This window comes from Poecilia reticulata, linkage group LG23 (genome assembly GCF_000633615.1).
Source record: "Poecilia reticulata strain Guanapo linkage group LG23, Guppy_female_1.0+MT, whole genome shotgun sequence".
In the NCBI taxonomy this organism is placed as follows: domain Eukaryota; kingdom Metazoa; phylum Chordata; class Actinopteri; order Cyprinodontiformes; family Poeciliidae; genus Poecilia; species Poecilia reticulata.
Genome location: NC_024353.1, coordinates 7,347,943 through 7,373,096, shown reverse-complemented (window position 1 = coordinate 7,373,096; position 25,154 = coordinate 7,347,943). Strand labels below are relative to the sequence as shown.

Below are 25,154 nucleotides of genomic sequence, written 5' to 3'. Positions count from 1 at the left end.
ATCACGTTTTAACGTGATATGTATCACGTTTTAACAAGATACGTATCACGTTATAACGTGATAGCGCTTGAATTTTTTTTTTCTTGCGTGATAGCAATGCGCTTCCGTAGAAAGCTGATTAAATTAAGAATTAAATATTTACTCTCACTTTGCTCATTCGTTCAGCATTTCTCCGTCCTCGGAGTCTCATTTCTCTCTGCTGCTGCAGAGAATCCGCCTACAGATCAGGAGATTCTGGTTTTGTTTTGGGAAACGATCCCACTAAGATCTGCAGTGCAGGCTGGACGAAGCCTCCCTGATCAGACAACCAGTGGCTGCTGCCGTGCCCTTCGCCTCAATCCGTGTCATTACATCTGGCCTTTGTGAGGTCTGACCTGCGGATGGAAACGATGGCCGCTGATGGCCTGAAATGGCAAATATAGATTCAATCTGCTGCTGAATGAAAACCCAGACTATTTTCTGCTGTGGTGATTAGATTCAGTCAAAGGCAGGAGAGTGATGCAGAAAATATGACGGAAGTCAAGATGTAAATACTCAATAATGATTCATAACCTGAAAGAAAAGGATTTAAATACCTTAATAAATTGAAGGAGCATGAATTTATACTTTTATATATTTAGTATTTTCATCTAAAAAGAGACTAAAGTGAAGCATAGTTTTTGGACAAAAAGTGTATAATGGTGCATCATTTATCAGGTTTTATGTTCCTGTAGCTGCAAGATTCACAAAGAGGAAGTAGATTTTTATTCCTCCTGCTGGAATCACGGGAGCCGATTAAACGTTTCATATTCAATTAATTAAAAACTGAAATTATGTCCTTGAATTAATACCGTTTTTGCTTTCTAACAACCACTGAATATATCTAATAGCACTCAGATGTTTTCTGTCCTGGACGTCATCAGGAAAAGAATCAGAGAATTTAAAAGGAAACTGATAAAAAAAATCTGGAATGTCGGATTATTTCTCACCTTTTTGGCCTCGCCGTTGTCTGCGCCGACATAGGCGGGCTTCCTGCGGACGTAGAACAGCATGTCGTCCTGCCGTGGCGCCCACTTCTCCATGAAGTAGGTGGAGAACATCCAGGTCCAGAAAACGATGCGGTCATCTTTAAAACAGCCTGGAGACACAAAATGGACGTCATGAGAGCAAAGATGGACGGCTAGCACCAAACAGAAGGTTTTATCACTATCACTTTCATTTAATCCCCAGGAGTTTTTTTTTTAAACATCCAAGACATTATTATTCACCTACAGCTCAGTTACAATAAAAGCACCCTCTGATGCTTTTATTTTTAAAAACAGCTCGTCATCAATAGACGTAAGGTTAAAGGCGTCGGAGACAACAGCCATGTTTTGTGTTTCAGACGATGACCATCTGCTCTTCATCGCCACAGGATGCTCATCACCTTTCAGAGGCCAGAGGCACCGGTCTGGTTACCTGGCAACAGTTGCTAGGAGGCAGGAGGTTGATAAGATGTTAATGTTGCTTATCACTAACCCTGATCAGAGACACAAATTTGTACTTTTATTAAAGAAAATATGACTAGTTGGGGACAAAAGGGGAAAATAATCTGGTTTTCATCACAGCGAAAGCTTTGAATTGATTTTCTTTTGCTTTGAGTTATTTCAATCAATACAAACAAATTTAAAGGAGAAGTATTATTGGAAATGAAACTTGTTAAGATTAAACAACACGTTCAGTAAAATATGTAGAGTGGATAGAAAACAGGATCTTCACCATAAAATTATGTAACATTTTAAATAAACAAATGGTTTTATTAAGTAAAAATACAGAGTTTGTAGTTTTTCCAACATATTTGAGATACGTTTTCTCTTTAAGTAACAATGTTATCATCTTGTTTGTGTGACTTTAGTCATTTTAAGTTAAAATAAACTTGGACGTGTCCTAATTTATTTCTCATCCAAAATTGCATGTTTTAGCTTACATTTGATAGTTTTTACTTTTTATTAAATTACTTTGGGTTATGCAGTATTGTTTTAAACTGATGAATTGCCTGCAGGTGAAAAAAATACAGAACAAAAAAGAGAAAAAATGAAACAAAGATGAAAGAAAACAGTTGTATGAGAATTACATGAGGAACTGACTGTTGTCTCCTCAGTGCCTGGAAAACCTCTAGAGGGCGCCACCATGATCAGATGTCTAATTTTACTCGTTGCTCCAGAGAACCAGTGGAGATGATCCAGATCTCATGACCACAGATGAAACTTTGCTGTTATTCCCAGAAGCATAATCTGGATTACGATGTTTGCATATTTACTGATCCAAACCGTAATCAAAGCTTCTCATTGTGAAAACTGAACCAATCAAACCCAGATATAATCACAGCAGAGCTTTGGTTTTTAATTCAAAATCAAACAGTAAAATGATGGGTAGAGAATAACAGCAGCATGTTGGGATTAAGCTCATTATCTCCGATTTGTTTGACCCTGTTCTGCTCAGATGTTACTGTGATTTAATTAAAGCCAAAGTGTGGGAACCAGGATTTCACCCAACCACCCCTCAGAGGCTGAACTAATGAAAAACAAATGAAGGATTTCACAATTACTGGGGGAAATGGGATGAATTTATATAAACGGAAAGTAAGTAAATGATTTGTATCCAATGTGAAGCTCCAGTCGGTCAGCAGAGGATCAGTCAAAGCTGTTCACACTTTAAAAACAAACACCAGACGACCTCTGACCTCCATTCAGCCACACTTGGCAAGAAGAGATGCTTGGGTCACCAAGAGCTGCAGCTGAACCACACAGGAAGAACCAGGGGATCAGGAAGGCGGTGCCATGGCAACCACAGGAAGTCATTAACTCAAGGTCACAACGTTAGTCCAGATCTCAGAGCTGAAACCTGCATGAAGCTCAAACACGTTTTACTTTGGTTCTCCAGTCAGGCTGGAACAGAAGTTTGGAATTGAAAGTAAAGTCGGACCAAAGATGTGATCAAGGTTTGGTTTTTGTCTGAGCACCGCTATTCTTATGACTCCACCGCCTCCGAGAAGTCCTGATCTATTTATAGCTGCTGATCCCGCTTTAAAAATACATCAGCTGTGATGAAACCAGGAGCAGCGTCACACGGCCGGGAAAGTGATCTGAATCCAAAAACTGCGGGGTCATATGGTCATGAATAAAATCTATTTTTTCATACCAGATCCGATTTTAATTCATTTTTTTCCCTCTCGCTTACTTTTCTGAGAAAGAAATTACAAGTGACAGAAAGTGGCTTTTATTTCAATCACGACTTCTGTGAGTTGGGTGACTAATATATTTGTTTAATTACAGGCATGCAATCATAATATTAGCAGGAAAAAAGCCACAGTTTTACCAGGACATTTTAAAATGATGAGAAAAACATTTGAATGAAATTTGCTTCTAGAGTCTTGAGGTTCTGACATGAGCTGCTCAGTTTGAGATTCTTTCCTTGAAACAGACTCAGTCATTTAAAACTCCTGCTACTGATAATTTGATTCACGTGTTAAAAGTTTAAATATTTCCTGATCTGTAAAACCGATGCAAAAGTATAGCTTCACTAGATGCTCATTTTATTTTTTCCCATGTTGGCATTCTTAAAATTAATTCAGTATTCCAATATTATGACTTTATTCTGGTAATATTAATACTTTATTCTTGTATTATTTAAAGTGAAACCAAAGGAGAGCAATGAAAAAAAATCCAGATCTTCCAAAATTTCGACTAATTCATCAAATCGATTTATCGCCCAGTCCTGCTGACCAGTAGAGCCCCAGCACTTCCTGGTTACTGGAACCAGTTATTGAACCATTAGTCTCCCATATTGTCTCTGTAGATAAGTAAAGTTGAAGTGTGCATCACTTGACCTCCCTGACTAATGTGTATGACCCGTTTGTCATGTGACAGACCCTCAGGGTTCATCTTGTGCTCTCCTTATGTTTCTGATGACATGCTGCAGTTTCCAAAGCAGATCACAGTTCCTCTCTGCAGGAACTTTTATATCGTTTCTCCAAATCAGCAGCAATGAATCCACATTCCCAGTCCGTCCGTTTGGCTCAAACATGCCAGATGAGTTGAGTGTTTTTCTGCTGCTGCTGTTCGTTTGTGTGATGTGACCCAGAAACTTGATGGCGGACGCCCTGGTTTTGAAAACCCGGCTGGAGGAAACGCGAGGCGAGGCCGAGCTGAAGGTTTTCCTGAAACATTTCCTGATTCCTGCAGCTGAATCGCAGGAAAACCACATGAAAGGAGCTGAGAAACAGCTGCAGGTTTTCATGTTTAACAGTTTTAGTGGAGCTCAGACATTTGTTGCAATCGGTTTTGAAGTCGCTCCAGACCTGAGCACAAACCGGAAACAGACAATCGACTTCCTGCTGAGGTCAAACCTGCCCCAACGTGAACCAGGTGTGTCACAGAAAACATTAACATTTCTGCAGAAGCTCAGTCAGTCTGACTCTCTGCGCCTGGTTAAATATTCAGCAGGATTTATTATTCGAGTCGCAGAGCGATCAGCTATTTTTACTGCACAGAAGCAGACGAGCGAGCGTCTGATGTGATTTATTCCCTCCATCAGGGAACAACAAGCTGATGTCAGTATTTATATGCGAGGGTTTATAAAAAGCCCAGCCATTGACGGGCAGCTCTACGTTTCTGCTTCAGGTTTCAACCAGTTGAAGGTGGTTGAAATGTGAGAGAATGCCAGAAAATAAAATGTGTTGTGAAAACATTAACAGTGGAAACTTTACTGATATATAATACCGGTAAAGTTGGCCTAATAACCCAACAGTACTTCCTCTTTACCTTCTTGTTCCGGTAATCAGATCCAGCATCACCAACCTGACGCCACAGGCAGCTTTAACTAAATATTTATTATATGTCTGATACTTCTTGATCAGTTATTGATTCTTTACTATTAAACATGGAAACTTAGAAAAAACACAGATGTAGAAAAAGTCTTTAACTTTTCAACATTTGATCACATTAAAAGCCTCAAACTTCAGTGTTTTAAATCAACATTGAGAGATGTTGAAGTGCATCACTGCACTGATTGAAAAATATTTAAAACAGAAGGTGACCAATCAGAATCCTGAATACAAACTAAGAAATATTGGTGATTTAATGGTTGGAGATTTTATGCTCTCCAAGACGCTAAACATGGAAACTAAAGAGTCAAATTATTACAGCCTATGAAAATGATAGTTGTGACTGTGTTGTCATTGTGTGATGCGAGTAAAGGCCTGAGTCACTGTTGGTAATTTGCTTTAAGAGTGCTGAGTCAGCAGCCTGCAGAGGAGCATCCAAGGACATGAGAACACACCAGCTGCTCACTTCCTCAAGTACTAAAGTTCTGCTTTTAAGGCTCAGATCTGCTTCAACTACAAGACTTTAACTAACCCACTCCACATTCACTCCCCTATGAATTATACTCCACTTTATGGCCAGAATGGAGCCTAAATAAATGGATTTATTTCTGGTCTAGTCAAACCTTTTCCAGCCCAGGAAATTAAATGATTTTTTCCACCTTCAGTGAGACAACAGTTTTTATTTTAGTAGGTTTTAGAGATGGATTGAGGCATCTGGTCTTCATGATGTGACTTGGCTTGAGACAAAACAAACATCTTGATTTGGGAAGTATTTCATTGTTTCCGTTTTTTCAAATCAGGCTGTGATGGATTAAAGTGAAACCAAAATGAACACAGGTTGTTTCTTAGTATTTTACATTAAAACTAACAATAACAGCCAAGAGAAATTAAACAGGCTTCAATGATTGGCTGCAATTGTCTGGTTTCCTCTGGTGGGCGGAGCTTAAAGCGCTTAGTTACAGCACAGCAGAGAGGGTTGGGTTATTATTACAATAATGCGAATTAACCACACTGCAATGAGGTTCTAATGATGTTGTGCTCTATTGTAATATTTGATCATTTATCAGTAAAAGCACTGAATTCCTGTTTGTAAAAATAGAAATTATTCAAAAAGCCTTTCAAACACTTTACTCTTGAACTATGCTGGCTCATTTACTGAAAATGATTGATTAAACACAGCTGAGACTTTTAATGTTTGGATTTCTTTTAAACTTCCATTTCTGCAACAGAATATATATACATTTGGAAAATTCTCAGACCTTAGACTTTTTAACTGCAGAGTTTAATATATTTCCCCCCAACTACTTTCAGAGACAAAAAAAAAAAACAAAACAAAAAACTAATTTTTACATCTAAAAATGGCAGCTCAAAAATTCTCAATAAGAGAAAAGTTAAAATAGTCCTGGATGTTTTTGGGACAGCAAAGAAACGAGCTCATAAATTTATGGAGGGACTCAGCAGCTGGAAGTGTTTTTCCTGCAGCGGCGGCGTGACGAGCGCGGCGCGGCGCGGCGAGCTGTGATGAAGTCATTGCTTTTCAAACAGAGCTCTGTTGATTTATGCATCACAGCAAACCAACAGCACCGACTGTCTGCTTCAGGGCCGATAAAACAGGGCAGAAACACCAACAAACTGCACAGCCGTCACTTCTCTATCAGCTGGGGAATGTTTGTGTGAATTCAGGATGATTGGATCAATTCAGAGTCTAACAGGACAGTCTGGCTGCTGCAAACAGCTTCCACTAGCCTGAAAAGACGTTCTGACACTTTACACACATGTTCTTCATGAAGGTGGCCAATAATTAAAGCAGCAGATAAAAAGGTTTTTGTTAGAAAACAAAGATTTTAAATTACAATCCTCACTTTTAATGATGTTATTTTATTACTTCTCATAAAGAAAGTATACAGAAAATCAAAACAAAAACAGAAATGTTTGTTAAAATAAATCTGGAGTTTTTTGTTTTTAAATATGCTCTTTAAGAGAAAACTAATATTTAAAATGTTATTAAATAAACATCTGGTATAGCAATAACTGCCTTATTTAATTATTCTCTGTGTTTAGTCCTTTTTTGATTATGATACTGATCCCCGAGGTTTATTTGCAATATGGTTGCCAATACTGCAGAGCCAATTTCTGCCATTTTGCTCACAGGAACATCTCTTTATATTTTTCTGCGTTGCTGCTAATGACTCTATACAATAAACTCATTCTGAAATATAAAAATAAAACTTTTACTTTTCCCGCAATTACTTCTTTACTTCAGTGTCTTACTATAGTTATTTTTTTTCAAAGTTGGGCAAAGTTTAAATTTGTAAAGCTTCCTCTTTTACCAAGGATCTGAAAACCAGCAGAGCAGAAGAACTCCAGCTACAAAACAAACAGGAACAAACCACAAGATTTTCCATCCAGACCAGTTTAAAGCAGTTATGTTGTATTTAAGTAGACACAGCATGTGTATGTGATCCGTGGATTTTGTTGAATTCAAACAGTGAACATTAACATATTTCGTTTTCAGGTTTGGATACATGAACATTTTAAGGAAGGGTCCATTTTTAAATTTATTTTAGTCGAGTGAAAACTGAGAAGTAAAAAACTCCCAACAAAATTAGCAGATGAGAGAATACTGTAGAGTTTTAATTTAGGTACAAACACATGAAAGCTTCCTCTCACTCTAAATAAAAGCTGCTGACATTGTATTCAGCTTCATTAGTGAAGCAAATTAACATTTTATGGCATAATATGCAAAAAAACATGAATCTTTATGTCACTTAAAGTTCTCTTTCTTTGGGAAACGATCAGTTGTTGTAGGTGCCTCCATCTTGTTACCTGCTGAGATAAACTCCGGCCTGTTTTCATTCTGTTCAATCTAAGAAATTCAATATTTGTGCTTTGATAAAATAAAAAAAAACACTTAATTTTGAACTGCTATTTTATCAAATTAACAAGTCACACCTGTGTTGTTGGTGGTCTGGTACATGTTTTAAGCTATCCTACTCAGTTTTACTTTACAATATCTTGTTTTATATACTTTAACAATAAATTTTATCTTTCATTTGCCAGTCACTTTGCTGCACATACAGAATATCCACACTGAGGGACAATAAAAGAATATCCTCACTTTTAAAATAAAATGGGGCCCATAGTTGAAGTCTCTTAAAAACACTGGTACGGCCCTGCATACAGTCTGAAGCGTAGAAAGTTGGAAACAAAGCTGGACAAAGATAAATGGAACAACAAATAGTGGCACATATAAAGCGACTAGAAGGCTTACGTGGACTCTGATTCCAGAAATAAATCGGATATAAAGCGGCAGACACGCAGCCATCAGCTCCCGCAAACAGCGTCAGGTCCACGGAGGATCAGACTCACCGAGTCCGCTGATCTCCTGTCGGCTGTTGAGTCGGTTCCTCTCGTCGGCGATGGCCTTCAGCATCTGCTGCAGGGAGCCGTCCAGCTCTCCGTTCTCCTCCTCCGCGGGCCCGACAGCCTTACACAAATCGGGGAAGGACGCCATCTCCGAGCTGGGATCATGACAGTCCGGGCTAAAAGCAGCCCACGGTACCGGTTCACGGCAGCTAACTAACGGCTACAAGGAGGACCAGAAAAAGGGGGACACCGGGATATCCCCCGGTTCTCCTTCAAACTTACTCCGGATTAGGTTATATTCTTGGCGCCAAGAGGCCGCTGGAGGTCAGGACCGGTGCGCTGTGCTGCGGTGGCCAAGAACAACAGTAGACAGGTCGGTGTGCTGAGGGAGATCCTGCTACTTCTGTTGTTCAGATCAGCTGGAAACACCCCTCGCACTTCCGGTAACATGAAGGCCTTAAAGAGACAGGACAGCTAAAAGGCGCAGAAACGCAAACTGAACCAAGAGCACGCAGAGGTGTCGCAGACGATTCTGTTACTCCTTAAATCCAGGGACATTGAAGGTTGGGTCCGCCTGAATAAAATAAAAATAAGGAAACTAACTTGTATAAAATCCCTGAAAGACTAAATTATGCAGCTTAATTAATGAATAATAAATGCTAAAGAGGGAAAATTACGTTTGAAAATGTTAAAGTTATTTAAGAAAAATCTAGATTATGTGGAAATAACAGAAAAGCAAATATAATTTTAACCAAGACTTTTCAAAATCAAACTTCTGTGACAAAAAAGTGCTTTAAAACACAAAATACATACTAGAATTTAGAGACCAACTGATTAGTTTTTTAGGCAAACTGTTACAAGAGAAATAGTAGAATTTTTTTTTAAGTGCCCGAAACTATATAGTCAATCATAATTTTGATTTAGACAGCATTTGTAATTATTGTAAAACAACACTAAAGGTAAATATATATATATATATATATACTTATACTTACCTGAGCGAAAGCAAACATATTTTGTTGTTAATTGTTAATAGTTTTTAGCAATATTGGTCACCTGAGTGACCAAGTGACTCGTGTTTCCATCTCCAAAATGGCGGCCACATTGACGTACAACGGAGCCAAGTCAACTGAAATGGGACCAAGAATTAATTTGGACTAAGTTAAGTCCTGGTTCTCACTGTATTAGACTGACAGAGTAATTCTCTTTATAAAATACACAGTAATAAGCAGCTAATTAAAGGGTCACATTCAAACAGCACCAAAGGTAAATTTAAGTTAACCGTTTTGACTCTCCAGCCGTTAGAACAACGGTTAACACCCGTGAAGCTGATGTCAGTTATCTGGATCCTATTGACATATTCCGTCGGTTGGAAACAAAGTCAGTATCTGACCATTGACAATATTCAACGTTACACCACATCAAGCTCCGCCCGCTTGAACTGCACTTCTCCGCAGGCTCAAATGTCCCGGTTTAAACAAGCGCACCCCTAATTTTCCAGACAAAAGATGACGTCATTTGTAATGATCTCCGGACACTGGCAAGGAGAAGGAAAACCTGGACTATATATGTATCATCAAAGCAATTTGTAAACAATTTCCCTCACTGAAGCATGCAAGTTAAAGCGAAATATAGTACTGAAAATGTACAAATATTTATACAAAATAGAATTTATATTTCATCCAGGTGAATAAAATATGGTTACCGGTAGATTTAACTTTGTAATCAAACAGCTAGCTCCTAAATGGAAAATTTAACCTTCATTTATGTGTTAAAGATACTTTTTGAAATTCTGATGTTTACTCTGAAAAATATGGCCGACAGAAAATATCCTGCTTTTCATCCCACTGTACGTTTATACATTTGTCAAGGTAGTTAACAGTTTTCAATAGAAAAACTAGGTAATGGTGACGCCTGGTCATAATAAATCACAAAATATTTTTCTTAGTGATTAGCCACTTAATTTATTCAAGTTATCAGCTGGAGAAGAGTAGAGGAGATTGATTTTACAAACCAAACACAATACATTTTTATAAATCCCACAAGGAACTGACAAATGATCCATTGTGTGGTTTGTTCAGTTTAAATTAATTTCATTAGAAGACACTGTAAATAAAAGCATTTGGACTGATCTATTTTATTAAAGCTGCTAAGCCTCACAACTATGAGCTGAATACTCAAAGGAAAATTATTACAAGAGAACCTGAACACAAAACAAAGTTTTTAGTTTCCAATGATGAAAATAATATTTTCTTTATATAAACCTGCCACAAAAACATGTTTGATTCTGTTTAAGAAATGTAATTAAGCAGCAACCTCACCTGTAGCTTGTGTTCCTGCTCTCTTATTTAGAGGAAGCATAAAGGCTGACTACTTGGAAAACATCCAAGTAGATTAGTTTTCAATGTTATTCTTTTTTTTTTTTTTTTAAAGTAAATTTTCTTTCATTTTTAGACATTTAGAGATTTGTGTCGTCTTAGTGGAAACATTCAGGTCTCTGAAACCTGAAATCCATTTTAATGTATTTTCAGCCTCATCTTTGGAGCTTCAGAACCAAACAGACTTTAATAAACTGTTTTGTTGTGTTTTTATTGTTCAGTTCTGGAAGCGACCCTCAGATGAATCCTCTCCGGATGTTTGCCGATCTTCCTCCTGGTCTGCGGAAATCCAGACGGGGTCGTCCTGGATGTCCTGAGGAGATATCCACAAGCGGGCCGATGGGGTCGTGGCGAGGTCGCAGAAGGTTGCGTGGGAGGTTTGGTCGCTGGTCGTAGTCGCCCCCGATGATCCCTGGCAGCGGAGGGAAGAGGGGACGGGGCACCGTGGTGATGATGTCACGTATGGGGAAGGGCGGCAGGGAGTAGGGACGAATGTGATGTTGTACGTCTAAGCAGGTTTTGTAGGACTTTTTGTAAAGCTGTAAGAAAAAACAGAACAGAATTCATCAGGAATCCCACAGCAACATCTGATTTATGATGTGGCGAACTGACTCTAACATGACAAAATTAAACTTTAAATGAACATCTTATGCTACAAGACAACTTTAAAGGATGGCCATTAATTTACGATTTGTCTGGATTAACAAAAAAACTGTTGTCTCATTTTTAGCCTAACTTGGAAAATATGAATGTTTATATTGTAGGGCTGTTGTAAAATAATATTTTAGCAATCGAGTACTCTATAGGATATTTTTACAATTAATCGAGCAATCCTCTCTTTCCCTCTTCCCCTCCAAGGGCAGAAAAGCTGTTGTACTCCAACCAAGCATCGCGCAACACAATGTAACAACGCTCATTTGTCCCCCAAAACCTAATAAAACGCCGAACAGCCCTCCCTAACAGGGGCTAATGTTGGAGAGCCTGTTTGGGTTGTAACATATTACAGCCAAAATATGTTCTGGTTACTGAAACAATGTGAAGCTGACATACGTTTCAAAGAATCATTCAAAAAATAATGTTACTTAAACTGTCATTAAGACGCAAAAAAATTGTATCGTTAATTTCTTGTTTTAGTTTTAGTAAGTGTGTTATGCAAATGTTTTCCATTATTGCGGTGGGCTTTGTGTGATTGCCGAGTGGGTAACTGTGGGGGAGCTTGAAGTTGTGAACGAGAAAAGTATTTGAAAGATTATAGATTTTATTCGATCTATTGTGGCTTGAAAAAGTGCTAGTCCCTTTCCTGATTCACATTTGCATGTTTGTCACACTGCAGTGTTTCAGAAACACAAACCAATTTAAATATTAGTCAAAGACAACACACGTAAACACAAAGGCTGTTTTTTAAATGAAGGTGTTTATTATTTATATAAAAACTATCACCTGCTGGAAGTGAGCCTCTGCTGAGATGGTAATACTAGCTACTTCTCAATGCAAAGCTGGTAAAACTGCTACCTTAATAAAGGAGCAATTAAAACTTTCTGATGGTGGAGTTTCAGAAAGAGCAGTTTTTAAAGAGACAGATGCCCAATTTCAAGACGCTAAATTATGTCGTCAAATTTCTCTTGTCATTTAATATAAAGCACTTTTATAGCAAGTGAAGGTAACAGTTACTTGATTATGCAATAAAATGGCACTACGTACCTAGAAAATACATAACACTGCCCCTATAAAAAGTTTTTTGTAAATGAAAGCCTTACATTTACCTTTTGTTACAAATTAGGTCAAAGTTTGATCAAGAGTGGACACCAGCCAATCAGAAGGTGAAAGAAGATTCTTCGTCAGATGAAGATAATCTGGTACGTATGACTCCCCAGCCCAGGAAGAGCCTGAAGGCGAGACGCAAACTTAGAGTGGACATGACACCGTCCCCGGCTGCAGAGCGGTGGTGTGGTGTCGATGAGCCGGACATAATGCCACCCCAGCCCACTTTCCGGCCATCCAGAAATCCGGGACCTCAGATTATAATGACGGCCCACTACAGCGCCATTGAGCTTTTCCAGCTGTTCTTCACAACTGATGCCCTTCGAAATGTGTTGGTTAACACCAACGAGCATGGAAGAGCCCATCACTCAACAAAATCTCGGCCTTGGGTAGACATTACTATGCAGGATTTGTTTGGCTTCCTGTCTGTAGCCATTTACATGGGCTTGACCAAATGCCCATCTCTAACAGATTAATGGCGAGGGGGAAATCTGTACAGCCTGCTTTTTCCCAAGTCGGTCATGTCGGGACGAAAGTGGCTCATGATCCTCCATGGTCTCCACCTGAGTAGTGCTGCAGAGGATTCTGCAAACGAAGCTAAAAGAGGGACACCAGAATTTGACCGACTCAGAAAACTAAAACCTCTTTACGATGAGATTAGAGAAGCATGCCGCCAAAACTACCATCCTCACCAGGAGATTGCCATCGACGAGAGAATGGTTGCATCAAAAGCAAAGATTTCATTCAAGCAGTACATGAAGGCCAAGCCTGTTCGCTGGGGTTATAAACTGTTTGTCATTGCAGACTCGAGCAACGGATACACCTGGGACTTCTTCATTTATGAGGGCAAAAGACACAACACCAGTGGACAAAGTCTCAGCTAAGATTCTGTGGTTAGCCTTGTGAAAACGCCATTGCTGGGCACTGGCTACAAGCTGTTTGTGGACAATTTTTACACCAGTCCCAAGCTGTTCCAAGACCTGCTGCAGCAGAGGATTTGGGCGTGTGGTACTATCAGAACACACCTGTCCGGGTTCCCCAGCTCAAAAATCAACGCCCTCGCTCGAAGGGATCCGCGAGGAAGCATCCGCTGGATTCGTAACGGCTCACTCCTCTTCGTCCAGTGGCGAGACACCCGAGATGTCTCCCTCTGCTCCACCATGCACACCGCACACAGCGGGGAAACGATCACTAGGACGTTGAAGGACAGCAGTGGACACTGGACAAAGATGGACATCTCAATTCCTCCGGGTGTCAAAGACTACAATTGGTATAACACGTTCCTTTTTTACATTATTTTTTTTATTTTCCAACCATTCAAAATGTTATTTTGTGTTTTCTATTTTCTCTAAATTACTCAGGTGCATGGGAGGAGTGGACGTCTCTGATGCACTGATTGGCTACTATCAAGTCCTTCACAAAACCCGGAAGTGGTATAAGACATTCTTTTACCACTTCATTGACATCGCAATAGTGAACGCCTTCCTTCTCCACAAAGAGCTCTGCACCGCTAAAGGACAAGCGCCGATGACCCAGAAGGCCTTCAGGGAGACACTGGCTGAGCAGTTGAAGCAGATGTGCTGCCAGGAAGCCAAACCGCCTCAACCAGAAGCGAATAAACCTGAGTCGCCTCAACTAAAACAGCCTAATCCAAGCGCCTCACATCACCGGCTTCAGTACATCAGTGGACAAAGGTCCGAAGGCAGACAAAGATGTCGCCTATGCAATTTAAAGACAGCGGTCAAGTGTTCCACCTGTGACAAGCCGTTGTGCTTCATCCCACCTAGAGATTGCTACAACAAGTGGCACGATGACAACAACATGTGAGGTCGAGTCTGGGCTGAATACATGCAAATATGTCACATCTGCTGTGTTTTTTTGTTTGTTTGTTCTTTTTCGTAAGTTTCACAATAAAAACTTATTTTGGACAGAGGTTTTTCTGACTGAAGTAGTGACTTTGTAGTTTAGATGCCTGATTATAATTCAGTCATGCTACTTGACACAAAGGGAAAGTCAAAAGAAATCAGTCAAGATATCAGGAAGAGAAAATGCAGCTGCACCAGGAGAATCATTTGTTCACACAATTATAGACATGATGAGAACATCATAACCATTCAGGAAGTTAGAAATGCATCTCATCTAAAAAATCTTCCGTTTTCTGGCATTGAGCAAATAGAAATAACTTTGATAATTCTAACTAAGCTAAAACCAAAGTTTGGTCTGATTTAACTTGAGACAGAGGAAAAAATGTGTGACTTCTTAGTATGTAAACTTCTGGTTTCAACTGTAGGTGGCGCCATTTATTGACGGAGAATTGACTGGAATGTAGAAAAATGAAACTTTATAGGATGATGATTAACTTGAGCTCTTTTATCTGCATTGAAATCATTGTTGGCTTTTAAAAGCTTTATAAAACAGATAAAATTAAAAAAAAGACATATAATGGATGCACATTTTATTTGCATTAACATGGGTATAAATATAAGTAAAACCAGGTCTATTAATTCCACATGTAAATTCATATCGGCGGATCAGTAATGTAGGACATTCTGGCATCAAAGCTGGAGTTGTCTGACATTTTGAACCCATGTTTAAGATAAGAAAAAACTTTGGAGAGCTATTTATTAAATTGTTTTAATTTTTACAGTTATGCATGTTAAATAAATGCTTAATGGTATAAGAGATCTGGACAAAAAGATAATTTTACAAGCTCCCAGCACAAATGTTCATTTCAGAAGAATTAAGCAGACACGAGAAAAATGTTTGCTGCAGAGTTTCTCACCTGTTTCCAGTCTGTCTCTCTGGGTAGGTCGGGAACTGAACCTAAAAATAATAATAATAATAATAATAATAATAATAATAATAATAATAATAATAAATAAATAAATTTATAATCAGATAAATTGAACTGTATAAATTATTCAGCTAACTCAAGAGCTAGCTAAGCTAACCATTACAGCAACAGGATTTCTTCACCTAAACAAACTGAAGTTTTATTCTGAACTAAAAGGCAGAAATAAAAACTGCAGTTTCAGTTTAGAGTTCTGGTTCTGACGTCTTACTAGAGAAGTCCCGCAAGTACAGATGTTTCCAGAGGGTGGAGTCAGATGACGCGGCGCTGAAGTGCCAGCTGGTGGCCGACAGTCTGACCAGGGAGTGGACGTCCAGCAGGCGGAGGACCCGGAGCAGCAGCTCAGGAGGGAGAGCCTGCAGACCGAACGCCACCGGCAGCGCCATCGCTGGGAAAACACACCGCCACCGTCACTTTCTATCATCAGACCTCCAGGCTGTGCAGAGGTCAGCTCTGCTTACCTTCTCTTGCAGCAGCGATCAGCGGGTACGCCAGCTGGTCTTTGAAGATTCGGGAAAGTTTCTTCAGATTCTTGAAAGCCGCGGCTGCATTTTCTCCTGAATAAAAGCAGGGAAGGTAAAGCAGGGACAGCTGGTCAGAAACCAGCTGAGATGTTCTAATATATAACTGAACAAACTTGTCATTCAAACTCTAGTATCGTCTCATTTGGATTGTTGCTCTGTTGTTTGGTCCAATACATCCTAAAGCAATATTAAAAATGACCACTGGTGTAAAATAAAGCAGAACTAAAACGTGGTGTTTGACAAACGTAACAAAAATGCAAAAAACCTTCTAAATATTATTGCAATAAAAACTGCACCAATCCACGTTTTTCACTTCCTGAGGTTTAGTATCGGCTGATATGATCAGGTACAGAAAAACTGCCATATTGTCTTAAAATGATCCTTTTATTAAACACAAACATAAATGTACTGAATTACTAATTTATCTGGTTACTCTGCTCCAACGCAGCACATTTATACAAAGAAACTGAAACGGACAAAAACAATGTAACAAACTGTGAAAAACATTTCAAATGGTTCAGAAAGTGCAATTCGTATTTCTAAAAATAATGTAGAATAAATAATAAAGCATGATGTTGCTCAGAACATAAAGCATAGAATTAGACTGAATAGATCTACACTTATGGGTCAGATACATGGTCACTGATACTCGATCAAAGATTTTTTTCAATATTGGAACAGATACCGATAATATCATCAGATCGGTGCATCTCTAAAACTACCAGTTAGCAAAAATACCCAGGATTACTCAACAAGACCATGTCTCTGTAAAACTAGATGAAGTCATGAATACAACCAATAAACATTAAACAAAGTACTGCTTAGAGTTTTAAAAAGCAAATGAAAATATACAATAAAATTTTTTTATTTTAATAGAAGTGCATGTTTGTGTATTTATGAAAATAGTTATTATTGTTTTTATGCATGTACGACAAAGTAAATCTAAAATATTTCCTTATCTTAAACATAAGTCAGTGTCTTTCTTTTAAAAGAAATAGAAAATAAAATGTGTAATTTTAATACGTCATCCGCAATATGATTTTTTGTAAATGTAGTCTGTTTTTTATGTAATCTGAGCCCAGCATGCTGCTAATGCTAATGAGAATCTGATTCAACATACTGAACCCGGGCCGTACCTGGCCAATCTCGAGTCACGTAGCTGGACGGCTTCAGCAGCAGCTTCTGAGCCGTGTCGATGGTTTCAGGAACCTTCAGAACCACTGCAAAGAACAAGCAGAAGACAAAACAAAACGGGTTGGACAGATTTCAGATCAGATGTTTATGATTACAGACTAAAACCAAAAACAAATGATCTGAGGCTGAATCAGCTAAAACAGGAGCAGAAGAGTAAAGTTACCGTTAAGGACCAGCAGGGGGCCCATGCCCACGGCCACCACCGACACCAGACTGTTTTCACATAAAGGATGGGTGTACTGCAGCCTGTAGACTCCCCCCGCAGACCTCCACCCTGCAGGCATCTCCCCAGGCTTCAGCTCGCTGCCCTGAACACAGAGCAAATCCAGCTGTGCTCCAGCTGTGACCCACAGGAAGCAGACGGACTAGCGTGTCCCACGGACTCACCTGAGTGGAGAAGCCAGTCTCCAGCATGAGGAGATGCGCTACCACCATGATGGCGTCGTTGGGGCTGCTGGTCTGGGCCGTGTGGTAGAGCAGCTCCAGGGACAGAGGAGCCTCACCGTTCTCTGCCTCGCTGCACAGCATGGGCTCCCAGACAGGGGGCGCTGCTGAACAGCTCTGCATGTTGCAGGCCTGAAGCGACTGACGGCTGCTGCTGCTGTCCTGCAACAGAACCAGAACAAAACCGTCAGGATGGATCCAAATAAAGTATTGTTATTTTATAAATTGGAAAAAGCATCTGAATTTGGATACCGGAGTGAAAGATGAGACAGGGTCAGTCGTTTTATGCATTTTCATAGCAGATGTTCCAGATATATAAAATTACACGTCACACTGAAACAGTGGAAATGTTTGGAGTCATTCCTTGATTTTCAAATTGAGGTGAAGCAAAACATTATTTTAGTAATTGATTAATCAATCAATTATTTTGATGATTAATCAAATAATCGGGAAAAAATTAGCACATTGTGCAGATTTTTCATTACATCACTTACATTTATTTTATACAGTATTAAATACATTTTAGCCTAAGATTGAATATCATAGTATTTGTTTAGTTTACACTTGATTATTTGTAGAAAATGATGCATCTGCAGCTAAAAAATAAATACTGTGGCTTAATTTCTGCTATTTATATGTTGTTCTTTTAGCAAATGGCCTGTCTGTATATTGAAGTTAATGAACAACTAATTACTAAAGTAGTTGATGGTTATCACATCAACTACATTTCAGCTCTACTTTATAAAAGAAAATAAAACCAAATTTAAGTTTTTACTGGCTGCTCAAAACTCGTGACAGTTTGCTGGAAGCCAAAAATGCTGATTCCAGAGCTTCACCTGAACGCTTCATGGACCAAACACTTTTATTTTCCCGCAGTTTGTTGATGAAAACTGAGACGACGCTGGAGTTAGTGACGGTTGTGAACGCAGATTTAGAAACTAAAATTTAACACCTTGGATGTTGTTTGGTGGAGAACTGTCACTACATCAAACTCATGAAATGAGTTCGGATTATTCAGCCAGAATTCCCCCGCGTACCCAATATAATCTCACCTGGCTAGTGGTCCTGTTGGTATCCTCCTGGCTGTTTGTTTCTGTGGAGCTTGTGGTCCTTTCTGAGGTTGCCATGGCAGCAGGTGGCGGCTGCGGCAGAAGGACACAGATCAGATCCCCAGAAACGATTCCACAGGATGACAGAGTCTGACCGGATTCTGAGAGGAGCTCTGAGCCGTTCAGAGACAAACTGAACTCTGTGTCGGTGCTGAGCAGAGACAGACACAAAGATCAAACTCAGCACATACGCCTTCATCTGTATGTACCTTCACAGGGAGAAAGAAAAGTAAAGCCTGACCCGAGTCCATGATCGGACAGCAGCGTCTGCTTGATGAGATCCGAGAGTTCCTGCAGGGTGGGCTCCTCGCCTGGCAATTCCACCCTGCTGTTCTGCCGGTTGATCCGAACCCGCAGCTTCATCCTGCGGACAGAAAACACGCATCACATTTAGCATGGACCCTGCTGCATCTGCTGCTAGCATCCATTAGCGCTTTGTCATATGGGCGAAGTGGCAATGTTTGACAAAGTAGTGCAATTTATTTAATGGCTTCACTCAGTTTTAATTTAACTCTGAAGCTAAAAATCAACATTGATTAACAACAACACATTTTAATGGTACAAACAAAAAATTCAAACCAAATAAAGCAAGTAGCTTTGTAACATGGAGAGTTACAGACCTGAGATTCAGTATTACTAACAGAGATGATCTGTAAATATAACTGTAAACTTCCAAAGTGAAATATTTTAATTCTATCTGGAAACTGACAGGAAGCCAGCAGAGAAAAACCGAGTCTGCATAAACTCATCCTGAGTAACATCATGCAAGTACGAATGTTTTCATTACACTTAAAGGTCAGATATACAAATAAATATTATCATAATCAGAGTTCTTGACCACGAATCCCCAATAAAATAAGCAGGTCCCCTAATTTTACTTAAAAAATTACGTGATTTGTTCTATACCAAGTTAGAACAAATATTTCATACCAACAGTCTGTCTAGAACAGTGGTCCCCAAAGTCTGTCCTCGAAGGCCGGCATCCTGCATGTTTTATTTCTCTCCCTAGTGGTAGCAACAACCTCCTCAGCAAGTCAATGTTCTCCTTAGGCCTCTAAAGAGCCATCATTTGATGCAGGTGTGCTAAACCAGGGAGAGAACTAAAACATGCAGGATGCCAGCCTTCGAGGTCAGACTTTGGGGACCACTAGTCTAGAATATTCTGGACCCAAAACGTCGACAATCTAAAAGCAATAAAGCTGCTGAATTTATAAATTAGACCCTCGAAACAAAAGGAAGCTCCGAGAAGTTTGAGACAAACATTATTTACACATAACTGCTTTTTCACTGCCAGGGAAAACTGTGTAACATTTTTATTATAGTCCTGAATCTTACTGGTTGTCTGACTTATTTAATTTCTGATGCGTCACTCTCGTTTGGTTTTGCTTTTCCCACACATTTTACTTCCTGTTAACAATGAACAACTTTGAATTTACAGAAAACTGTAAAATACACTGCCGTCGTTATTCAATGACATTCACACAAAGCAGGTGTTGTTAAATTACTAGTAATAGAAAACTGTTCGAGAAATCAGCTGGTTTTTGTTTCGTTTCTGGACGTTAGCAACGTTTTATTCAAGTCGCTCGTAACAACAGTTAAGACTTTTATCTAACCTGGTTAGTTGACTGGTTGGTTCATTAAACCACCCGTTTGCATCCAGACTGCAGCATAAGGTCAGAGATAACCAGAAAAACACTCACATTATGTTCTAACGGGTAAATTCTCGGCAGATTTCATCTCGTTTCTTTGGTGACAAACATTACCGGAAATCCCGCTTAAAGCAGCTTCCGTTTTGGATTTTCAAAATAAAAGTCAAAACTGCATCAGGAAATATGGTAAAATGCAAGTTTTTTTTTTAAATTATACATTTTCTAATTAAAAGATGTTTGAATTTAATTGTAATATTTTTGTAACTTTTTACAGTTAGAAAGTTTCTACTTAATTCTTCCTCAGCGTCTGGAGCAATAGTTTTGTTTATACTCCGGGAAAGATTATGGTGTCTTAAACCAGCGATTTTTCACCAGAGGAAAAGTAATGTTAACAATTTGTGGACAATAAAGCATGCTGGATAATTACACCACTAAAGTAACATTTAATTTGTGGTAAATGAGTTTGTCATATACTTATGTGATTTAAAAAATAAAACATAAGTCTTGCCCTGATAACACAACCCCCAGTTCCAGAAGCATCAGAGTCATAATAATACAACTTTATACATTTTTAAACAGCTCTAACTTCATCATGCCAGGGAAATTAGAGCCACAATTTGCTAAAATATTTTTTAATGCTGTTTAATGACACAAAGAGACTTGCTTTGTCTACATAAAAGCTGACATTGTGTTAAAGAAGAAACAGGTTTCCAGGCAAATAAAGGGATATTCTGGATGTCCTTTGTCTGTTTAGATCTGTAAACTTCACATTATTGCAAATGAATAATTAAATCCTCAATGTGTCACAGTAAGGAAGTACAGTATTTAAAACACAAGTTACCATTCCAGCATGTGTTGACAAGTTGTATTTGTTTGATTTTGTGCCCATTTTAAAACTCTAGGCATCCCTGAAATTCATGTAGATTAATGAGGCTGAATACACTGAATGCTGTTTATAACACTTGCATGATTGTCCAATTTTAAAACATCTCAGATGTTCACATCTTAATAAGAAGTCAATTTCTGTGAGTGCAAGGCTTTATGCTGTTTTCATCATAAACAGCACACCTGAAATTTAATGAACAGCATTTAAAAAAATATCAAGCCTGATATTTTTAGAATAAAGGTAAAATCCCTCCATACCCCCCCCCCCCAAAAAGCACCTACGAAGATTACAAGCAATAAAATGATCTGAACATCCAGGACACACCAGCCTGATACTGCTAGGTTTGTGCAGTAGTTATAATAATCTTAAATAGGCTGGGGTATTGCTATGATTAGGTTATTAATATTTTAATTATTCATTGTCCCTTTTTTGGATCAATTGCCATCAAATTTATGTTTAAACATGAGACTTTATTAATAAACTACAGTCAAGGTCCCAAAGCTTTGCTGAATTCGAAGAAACAGATGAAAACTGCTACATGTACATCAAGTAAAACATAATTTATGGAAGTGATAAAGAGATTTAATCACAAACACTGCTTTGGTGAATTTTTTCACAGAGAAGAGCTTACATTGTACTAAAAAATCACCAATTTTCTTAAAAAATTGAATGAAACAAGGAATCTGTTCCAACAGACACATTAAAGAAACGAATCCGTATTTGTGTGTTTATTTCCGGCAAAAAAATCCCTTTTAATTACTCATCAAATCTCACAATTGCAATTACTTTTCTGTTCTTTTATTTCCACATGCCTCTGCTAACGAAGGGATCCTGAATATACTCCATACAAACTTATTTTAGTTGTTTTGTAGAATGAAATGTAGAAAAAACTCCCCACCAGCTGTAGTAAATCATCGCGTATCTAAGAGGTTTGAAAGTTCCTAGGAAAAAAAACAAAAACAAATATGACCCTAGTCTAGAGAGAAATCAGTTCTTTTTCTGTTACAGTAACATTTATGACAAAAAATATAAAGTTGGCAAATATTTAAAGCTTAAAACGTGGAGAAGAAAACACAAACGGAAACGCTTTTCAGACGGCTGCAGACCTGCCAGCTGAGTTGTCTCTTCACGGTTCTCATGGATGTTATAAATTCCGCCTCGCGCTCGAGACTCCATCATTTACTGAGAATCATGGCAGAAGTAGCTCCAGCAGCCGCTCCGGCTAAAGCTCCGGCTAAAGCCCCGAAGAAGAAGTCCGCTACCAAGGCTAAGAAAGATGGACCCAGCCTCGCTAAACTCATCTTGGCCGCCGTGGCCGACTCCAAGGAGCGCAAGGGGATGTCTGTGGCGGCTCTCAAGAAGGTTCTGGCCGGGAAAGGCGTCGATGTGGCCAAGGCCAACAAGCGCATCAACACCGCCGTTACCAAGCTTGTGACGAAGGGAACTCTTAGTCAAACTAAAGGAACCGGAGCATCCGGGTCCTTCAARCTCGCCMAGAAGGAGCCCAAGRCCGCCAAACCAGYCAAGAAGGTGGTGAAGAAGAAGGCTCCCGYCAAGGCAAAGAAACCAGCCGCCAAGAAGGCCACAACACCCAAGAAACCCGCCGCTAAGAAAGCAGCAGCCAAGAAATCCCCGAAGAAGGCAGCGGCCAAGAAATCTCCGAAAAAAGTGGTCAAGAAGAGCCCCAAAAAGAGCCCTAAAAAGCCCGCCGCTAAGAAGCCAAAGGCTGCCAAGAAGCCTGCAGCCAAGAAAACGGGAGCCAAAAAACCCGCAGCGAAGAAGGCCAAGAAGTAAACAACTTTTCTCCTCCAACCACTGCTTAAGGCACCAAAGGCTCTTTTCAGAGCCACCACTTCTACAAATTAAGACGTGATTCCCAATAAGCAATCATAGGTCATAAAATATCAGAAATGATTAAACTACATCCAATTAACCACATCAATACAGTAATTAATAAGTGTACTGTAAAGGAGCCCAAAGAGCTTCACACTAAATTCAGTCACTCACTTTAAGCTGATGCAGAAACATTTAGACTATAACTTAATGACTCTCCCTATGTTTTTCAGTAAAACTTTTATATTCCATTTTTTTCCATTGTAAAAGTGACTTAAATACTAAAATTAGCAATTTGGTGAGGATGTTTTAATTTATATTTAATGTTGGAACTAAACCAGAAAGAATGCTGAGCATCTCACACAAATGAAATGGAAGAAACAAGTAATTTCACTTTTAGATATGAATCAAAATCAGAAATACAGGTCATAATTGTATTAAAACAGGAACATTTTACTGTTGCATAAACGCTAAATACAAATACATAAACTTTAGAAATAACGTAAAATAAGCCATAAAAAGAAACGCAATATGTATGTTAGGTTAGCTTTTTCTCAATAAAAAAACGGCTTCATGATATAAAGCCGGTGTTGCGGTGAACAATAGACAAGTTCTTGAATTTTAAAAGCAATATTTACTAGATATTGTAAGAATCTATTGATAAAAATTCCTGCCTTTACTTTTTTAAAACGCCCGTCCTTTTCTTCCCCCACACCTCGAGGTTCGTCACAAGACTCTCGCGCTTTATTTTGAAATTTCAAATTCAACCAATAGCTGAGACAGATTTGTTTCACTACGTCAGCAATTTGAACCAATCAGAAGTGCCCTCGCGCCGCTAGTCTCTTTATAAACCCCCGCTGCAGACTAGAGAATTCATCTCTTCTGTCTAATACGCGAAGAAACCTACTGAACCGCGATGGCAAGAACCAAGCAGACCGCTCGTAAATCCACCGGAGGAAAGGCTCCCAGGAAGCAGCTTGCAACTAAAGCTGCCCGTAAGAGCGCCCCAGCTACCGGCGGAGTCAAGAAGCCTCATCGTTACAGGCCTGGTACCGTGGCTCTGCGAGAGATCCGCCGCTACCAGAAATCCACCGAGCTGCTGATTCGCAAGTTGCCCTTCCAGCGCCTGGTCAGGGAGATCGCTCAGGATTTCAAGACCGACCTGCGCTTCCAGAGCTCCGCCGTCATGGCTCTGCAGGAGGCCAGCGAGGCTTACCTGGTGGGTCTCTTCGAGGACACCAACCTGTGCGCTATCCACGCCAAGAGAGTCACCATTATGCCTAAAGACATCCAGCTGGCCCGCCGTATCCGTGGAGAACGTGCTTAAATGACATCAATATAACCTACACCCAACGGCTCTTTTAAGAGCCACCTACATTTATCTTAAGAACGATTCATTTAATATTAAATCGGTATTAGTCGAGCTTAAATATGTACACTCAATTCATAAAAACTTGAGTTTCTGATAAGGTTTTCATAGCACCTAGAATACAGAAATGACGCTCCTTCAATACTTTATCTTGTATTAAGGAGTGTACTTCAATGGCAGATCTGTGATGTTTGGTATTTCGGATGAGGTATATTTATGCACAGCAATAACTGTTTTCTTTGTGTATTATATAAAGGTGAGCGGGATAACTGCTACCCCTGTGTCATGTTACTGTCGTGCATTTTTAAGTGCTACCTTTTAAACTGTGGAGTGGTTTTGTTCAGGAGTGCTTTTCTAAGTGTTTGGCTGACTAAGGTGGTTTGACTGAATTTGGCAATTTTCACTAACTTAAGTAATGTTTTAATTTTATAGCTTAACTAAATGTTAGAGTACAATTTGTAAAAATCACATTATACGGAATGTTGCCAAAAATAAAAACAGAACATTAAACAAAATAACATTAATTTGGCCTTTACACAATTTATTGTCACAAAAATACCTCAGATTTTATTTTTTATTACCAAAATATGCAACACTGATGTAAGCAATTACTTTTTCGTGTTTTAAAAAGATAACGTAAATTCTATTAAGTCATTTTACGTTTCAGTAGATCCCATCTGCTGCTGAGCAGAAGTCGTCTCTGCAGTGCGGAAACTTGACGTAGGGCATTCTGATTGGACGACGTCTCTTGTGCCGATACTTAACCAATAAGCGGATAGATGGTGTGTATAAATACTGCTGGTCGCTGTAGCGGCATTACTTCTCCTTGAAACAAGAAGAGCAAAACACAAGATGTCTGGACGTGGAAAGACCGGCGGCAAAGCCAGAGCTAAGGCCAAGACTCGCTCATCCCGTGCGGGGCTCCAGTTCCCAGTGGGCCGTGTTCA

General features: G+C 39.3%; 4 protein-coding genes across 8 annotated transcripts in view; 2 read left to right on the top strand and 2 right to left on the bottom strand.

Moving 5' to 3' along the window:
• kiaa0930 overlaps positions 1-9,394 on the bottom strand; it is a 24,475-nt gene extending 15,081 nt beyond the window's left edge. Inside the window, exons 1-3 of the mRNA XM_008400865.2 lie at positions 9,205-9,394; positions 8,213-8,783; positions 969-1,117 (exon numbers count right to left, since the gene is read on the bottom strand). Of these exons, the coding sequence (XP_008399087.1) occupies positions 969-1,117; positions 8,213-8,357 (294 nt within the window). The 5' untranslated portion in view covers positions 8,358-8,783; positions 9,205-9,394. The remainder of the gene's footprint in view (positions 1-968; positions 1,118-8,212; positions 8,784-9,204) is intronic.
• Positions 9,395-10,619: 1,225 nt separating this feature from the next.
• Positions 10,620-22,246, bottom strand: fbxo7 (F-box protein 7). 5 transcript variants are annotated; one of them, XM_008400860.2, is made up of 10 exons: positions 20,171-20,255; positions 18,712-18,834; positions 18,414-18,621; positions 17,305-17,523; positions 17,081-17,225; positions 16,860-16,943; positions 15,661-15,756; positions 15,411-15,587; positions 15,131-15,171; positions 10,620-11,126 (listed from the first exon to the last, which is right to left on the bottom strand). In XM_008400860.2, coding segments are annotated over exons 1-10 (1,398 nt in total). In that variant the 5' UTR covers positions 20,173-20,255; the 3' UTR covers positions 10,620-10,823. The 5 variants fall into 5 exon arrangements, with proteins under 5 accessions (XP_008399082.1, XP_008399083.1, XP_017158374.1 ...); XM_008400861.2 differs by having other exon boundaries at positions 20,084-20,232; XM_008400863.2 differs by lacking the exon at positions 20,171-20,255 and adding an exon at positions 22,112-22,246 and having other exon boundaries at positions 10,623-11,126; positions 18,414-18,503.
• Positions 12,351-14,281, top strand: LOC108165885 (piggyBac transposable element-derived protein 4-like). Its single transcript, XM_017302886.1, has 2 exons — positions 12,351-13,618; positions 13,710-14,281. The coding sequence occupies exons 1-2, from the start codon at positions 13,509-13,511 to the stop codon at positions 14,173-14,175; spliced, it is 576 nt and encodes a 191-aa protein (XP_017158375.1). The 5' UTR covers positions 12,351-13,508; the 3' UTR covers positions 14,176-14,281.
• Positions 22,175-23,028, top strand: LOC103459359 (histone H1-like). Its single transcript, XM_008400864.2, has one exon. The coding sequence runs from the start codon at positions 22,197-22,199 to the stop codon at positions 22,797-22,799; it is 603 nt and encodes a 200-aa protein (XP_008399086.2). The 5' UTR covers positions 22,175-22,196; the 3' UTR covers positions 22,800-23,028.
• Positions 23,029-25,154: the final 2,126 nt, after the last annotated feature.